This window comes from Malurus melanocephalus, unplaced genomic scaffold, assembly GCF_030028575.1.
Source record: "Malurus melanocephalus ecotype Western Australia unplaced genomic scaffold, MMel_1.1 scaffold_1424, whole genome shotgun sequence".
NCBI classification, from domain to species: Eukaryota; Metazoa; Chordata; class Aves; order Passeriformes; family Maluridae; genus Malurus; species Malurus melanocephalus.
Genome location: NW_026624656.1, coordinates 12,873 through 19,075, shown reverse-complemented (window position 1 = coordinate 19,075; position 6,203 = coordinate 12,873). Strand labels below are relative to the sequence as shown.

The following is a 6,203-nucleotide window of genomic DNA, read 5'->3' as shown; positions in this document are numbered from 1 at the left end:
CTACCGCCGGACGCGGGCGGGGCGCGCCGCCAAAAAAACCGTCAACCTCAAGGTCTTCATCGTCATCGCCGTCTTCTTCGTTTGCTTCGCGCCCTTCCACTTCACCCGCGTGCCSTACACGCTGAGCCAGACCCGCGGCGCGTTCGACTGCCGCGCCCGCAGCGCGCTGTTCCTGCTCAAGGAGAGCACGCTGTGGCTCACGTCCCTCAACGCCTGCCTCGACCCCTTCATCTACTTCTTCCTGTGCAAATCCTTCCGCAGATCGCTGCTGGACACGCTGTGCGGCCACCGGGCAACGCCGGGGCTGGGGACGCGGGGCGAGGGGCACCACGGGGGCGATGACACCGAGCAGACCCCGCTCTAGGGCTGCACCCAACGGTTATGGGTGATCATTGACAATTATTGGTGATTATTGCTGGTTATCACCGATTATTGCCAATTATTGCCAATTATTGGTGATTATTGCTGGTTATTGCCAATTATTGACAATTATTGACAATTATTGCCGATTATCGCCAATTATTGGTGATTATTGCTGGTTATCGTCAATTATTGACAATTATTGACAATTATTGACAATTATTGCCGGTTATCGCCGATTAATCCGGATTATCGCTGATTATTGGTGATTATCACCAATTATTGACAATTATTGACAATTATTGGTCATTATTGCCGGTTCTTGCCGATTATCGTCAATTATTGCCGATTATTGGTGATTATCACAGATTATTGCAGATTATTGCTGATTATTGCCAATTATTGCCAATTATTGACAATTATTGCCGATTATTGCCAATTATTGCCGGTCATTGCCAATTATTGCAGGTTATTGCCGATTATTGGTGATTATCACCAATTATTGACAACTATTGACAATTATTGCCGATTGTCGCCAATTATTACCGATTATTGGTGATTATTGCCAATTATTGCCAATTATCACCAATTATTGCCGGTTATCACCGATTATTGGTGATTATCGCCAATTATTGACAATTATTGACAATTATCGCCAATTATTGCTGATTATTGAGGGCAGAATGAGCACAAACCCGTGGAGAATAGCGAGAACATTAAAATAGAGTTACTGGGAGGAAAAAAAGAACCTTTGGGAGGAAAAACAGAACCTCTGGGAGGAAAAAATGAACCTTTGGGGGGAAAAACAGAATTACTGGAAGGAAAAACAGAACCACCTCGAGGAAAAACAGAACCACCTCGAGGAAAAACAGAATTCCTGTGAGGAAAACTGTGTGGAACTGTGAGGAAAAACATAAAACAGAATCACGAAATGCTGCAGATGATGCCGTGGACTGTAAAGATTTTGCAGAAATAGCTGAATTTCAGCCAAAGTAAACTCTGTAACCACACAAGGTGTGAGAAACGCTGATAAAATCCACAGTAAATATGATTTTTCAATACAGGGATTTGCCACTTTGAATGGCAGAAAAACAAAAACCTGGGCCAAATGTAAAGGAGACATTTGTTTGTGTAGATTTGGTTAACAGAATAACACAATAACACTTTTTTTATCTCATTCCATGCCTGCCATTCCTAATCCATTGACCAACAATTAACAGTCGTGTGCCAGAGGAAATTATTTCACAATCTGGTTTATTTTGTTATGAATTAAACCCCCCAATCCTGCCTCTTATTATATGAATAAAACTGCACACTTTCACCTAACAATATAATATATTATATACATATTAGAAATATCTATAATATAATATATTAGAAATATCTATAATATAATATATTAGAAATATCTATAATATAATATATTAGAAATATCTATAATATAATATATTAGAAATTTACAGATCTTGGGGGCACACAGGCTCGTGTCACATCTTTACTATGATTAATTAAGGGCAGCTTTTTGGACTGTACAAAATAATCAACCACTTTCCTTTTTGCGTTTGGAAAACTTAAAAAAAAAAAAAAACAACAAAAAAAAACAGGGAAGTATTTTCAACACATGATATTTTCAGGTATCACAGGGCAGCTTTTTAAAATATATAAAATATTCAACCACTTTTCTTTTTGCATTTGGAAAACTTGGGAAAAAAAATATTTTCAACACGTGATATTTTCAGGAATCACAAGAGTTGCACACAAAAAAAAAGATTGTGGGAATAAATTTTGGAGCGTTTCTCAGCTGCAAACAGCTCCAAGGGGTTTGTGCATCTCAGATGAATGAACGAATGAATGAATGAATGAATGAATGAATGAACGAATGATTTAATTAATTAATTATCCCCTCCACAAATGGTTTTGTGGCACCAGAATTCCCCTACAAACAGTGCCCAGTGACCCCAGAGCTGTCCCCACAGCCCACAGACCCCAGATCAGTTCCCATTAATGAAGGACAAATGTCCCACACACATTTTTCCACACATTTCTGCACATTTCCACCCATCTCTGCACATTTCTGCACATTTTTCTGCACATTTCTGTACATTTTTCTGCCCATTTCTGCACATTTCTGTACATTTTTTTGCACATTTTTCTGCCCATTTCTTCACATTTTTCTGCACATTTCTTCCCATTTCTGCACATTTTTCTGCACATTTTTCTGCACATTTCTGCACATTTTTCTGCCCATTTTTCTGCACATTTCTGCACATTTTTCTGCCCATTTCTGCACATTTTTCTGCACATTTCTGCCCATTTTTCTGAGTCACAAACAGAGTGACAATCACCTGGCAGATGCTTTCCCTGACCAGGTAAATGTCCAGAGAGCAGTGATCATGGCCACTGCTGTCCCCAAAGCCACTCCTGTGTCCTCCACAACCATTCCTGTCCCCACTCCTGTCCCTACTCATGTTCCCAAAGCCACTCCTGTCCCCATTCCTGTCCCCACTCCTGTCCCCAAAGCCACCACTGATGGGGACACAGGGGTACCCGGCACCTGCTGCCTGTGACAGCTGGGAGCAGTACCAAGAGCTCATTTTGGGAGAAAACCCAAAAGTCTCACATGGGACCGCTGCAGGTCTGTGCCACGCACACACAAAACCCCGAAATGGGTCTGTCTGGAGGGAAAAAACCAAAAAATGTGAGGGACAAAACCCAGAAATGGGTCTGTCTCAAGGGACGGGCTCAGGTTTCCTTTACTAGTTTTGTAGTTTTCTTGTTTTCTCATTTTCTAGTATTCTAGTTTTCCAGTTTCCCAGTTTTCTCATTTTCTCATTTTCTAGTTTTCTCGTTTTCTCGTTTTCTCCTTCTCTACTTTTCTAGTTTTCTACTTTCCTAGTTGTTTTCTAGTTTTCCAGTTTTCCAGTTTTCTAGTTTTCTGGTTTTCTACTTTTCTAGTTTTCTTGTTTTCTCATTTTCTACTTTTCTAGTTTTCTAGCTTTCTGGTTTTCCAGTTTTCTAGTTTTCTAGTTTTCTCATTTTCTAGTTGTTTTCTACTTTTCTACTTTTCTGCTTTTCTGCTTTTCTCACACACAGCACAGGAACAGCCGGAGCAGCAGCAGCACTCATGACCAACTGTGGCGCCGCACGAAATGAGGAAGGAAAYGCAGAAAAAGAAGAAAAGGGTCTCATCTTCCCTCATTTCCCCATTCCGAGGGCTCTGCTGGAGGCTCCGCTGTGGATCCGAGGGGACGCKCACCGAGGTTTGTCCGGGTCCCTGCTCAGGGTGGAGGGGACCCTCGGGCAGGGGGAATGCATTTCCTCTGGAAATACCACATAAAACTCTCCTGAAAAACAAAAAAATTCATCCCGGGGTGCTGGGGAGGAATGGGCAGAAGGCGCTTCCTTCCCCAGAGCTGTCGTGCTGCGGGTTTGGTATTTCTGTTAAAACGGTAAAATGCATTTCCATGGAAGGAGCGGCGGTGCTGCAGGTGATCTGCTCCCAGTAAACCCCGCTGGGGCGTTACTTTAGGCTCCAGATTAAGGAGGAACCCTTTAAACTTTTCCGTAAATGCTGGAAACATTTTAACTTTGGGCAAAGATTTAGCTTTTCCATGAACCAGAAGAGAAATCGGTTGTTCAGTTTAAGTCACGCTTGGGTTTTGTTACGTTTATTGCGGTCACTGTAAGAAATGTGTAATTTTACAGGCAGAATGTGATGTTTTGTGCTCTCTCCCCTTTTGATCCCAGTCTGTTTCCACAATGGGGGACTCTGGTGATGTTTTGTGCTCTTTCCCCCCTTTTGATCCCAAAAAGGAGGCAATGGGAGACTCTGGTTTTGTTACATTTATTGCTATCACTGTAAGAAATGTGTAATTTTACACGCAGAAGGTGACGTTTTGTTCTCTCTCCCCCGTTTAGATTCCAAAAAGGAGGCAATGGGAGACTCTGGTTTTGTTACGTTTATAGATGATGTTGTAAGAAATGTGTAATTTTACATGCAGAAGGTGATGTTTTGTGCTCTCTCCCCCGTTTAGATCCCAAAAAGGAGGCGATGGGAGATTCCACCAACGCCAGCACCGTGGGTAACGGCAGCCTGGTGCCACCGTGCCACCGCGACAGCGCCGTCCCCCGCCTGCTCTTCCCCGCGCTCTACTCGCTSGTTTTCCTGCTGGGGCTGGCGCTCAACAGCCTGGCCTGCTGGGCTTTCTGCCACATCCCCAGCACGTCCACCTTCATCGTCTACCTCAAGAACATCGTGCTGGCCGATCTCCTCATGACGCTGATGCTGCCGCTGAAGATCGTGACGGACGCGGGGCTGGCGCCGTGGCAGCTCAGAGCCGTCGTGTGCCGCTTCTCGGCCGTGCTCTTCTACGCCGCCATGTACATCAGCATCGTGCTGCTGGGGCTCGTGGCGCTCGACAGGTTCCTCAAGATCGTCAGGCCYTTCGGGAGGTTCTGGGTGCAGAAGCCGAGCTCGGCCAAGATCCTGGCCTGCCTGGTCTGGCTCTTCTTCCTGGCGCTGTCGCTGCCCAACGCGGTGCTGTCCGACCGCGCGGCCAYGCCGCTGACCGTCAGGAAATGCGCGTCCCTCAAGAGCCCCCTGGGGCTGCGCTGGCACGAGGCCGTCAACTACATCTGCCAGTTGGTCTTCTGGAGCGTGCTGCTCCTCATGCTGCTCTTCTACACCGTCATCGCCAAGAAGGTCTACGAGTCCTACGTGAGGACGCAGCGGAAGGGCGACCGCGGCGAGAAGCGCATCAAGGGCAAGGTGTTCATTGTTTTCACCGTCTTCTTCTCGTGCTTCGCGCCGTTCCACTTCAGCCGCGTGCCCTACACGCTGAGCCAGACCAGCGCSCACATGGAGTGCCGCCTGCGGAGCCGCCTCTTCGTGGCCAAGGAGAGCACGCTGTGGCTGGCGGCCACCAACGTCTGCGCCGACCCGCTCATCTACCTGCTCCTGTGCAAGCCCTTCGTGCGGAGAGTGCTGCACCGGGGACTGCACGGGGCGGCCGAGACAAACACCAAAACTGAGCTGGACACGCCAGGAGCAGCTGAGACAAACACCAAAACTGAGCTGGACACAACAAACACCAAAACTGAGCTGGACACGCCAAACACCAAAACTGAGCTGGACACGCCTGGGGACAGCCGAGACAAACACCAAAACTGAGCTGGACACGCCTGGGGACAGCCGAGACAAACACCAAAACTGAGCTGGACACAACAAACACCAAAACTGAGCTGGACACACCAAACACCAAAACTGAGCTGGACACAACAAACACCAAAACTGAGCTGGACACACCAGGGGTGCCCGAGACAAACACCAAAACTGAGCTGGACACACCCGGGGCACCCTCCGAGTCGTGATCCCACAGCTGAGGATTCATGGGGAAAATAGTCGGGGTCACTTCGCTAAAAAAAACAGTAATGTTAATACTCAATAAATGCAGCAAAATGGATTTTTACTGCTCAGCCTCAATGGGCCAAAAGCTCAAACTGCCTAAAAGAGACAATTCCACTCACGGGGAAAAGAGTCAGGGTTACTTCTGCTAAAAAAACCAGTAATGTAAATACTCAATAAATGCAGCAAAATGGATTTTCACTGCTCAGCCTCAATGGGCTCAAACTGCCTAAGAGACAATCCACGGGTTAACTCTGTCTGCTTTAAACWAAAACAACTTGGTGGCACGTGAGCAGCTCACTGACTCTGGCTGCAATTAATCTTTATTTGGGATTAAAACTCGGAGCTGGTGGCTGTGAGTGTCAGTAATTCCTGACCCCGGGTGTCAGCTTGGCTTTCACATCAGGGGTAGGGAAAGGAGGAGCAGAGGGGAGGACAC

At 46.4% G+C, this 6,203-nt stretch overlaps 1 protein-coding gene across 1 annotated transcript; it reads left to right on the top strand.

Annotated features, from left to right (window-relative positions):
• The first annotated feature begins 3,457 nt into the window (after positions 1-3,457).
• On the top strand, positions 3,458-5,665 carry LOC130586956 (P2Y purinoceptor 13-like). Its single transcript, XM_057387893.1, has 2 exons — positions 3,458-3,620; positions 4,395-5,665. Exons 1-2 carry the CDS (start codon positions 3,485-3,487, stop codon positions 5,528-5,530), a joined length of 1,272 nt encoding a protein of 423 aa, XP_057243876.1. The 5' UTR covers positions 3,458-3,484; the 3' UTR covers positions 5,531-5,665.
• Positions 5,666-6,203: the final 538 nt, after the last annotated feature.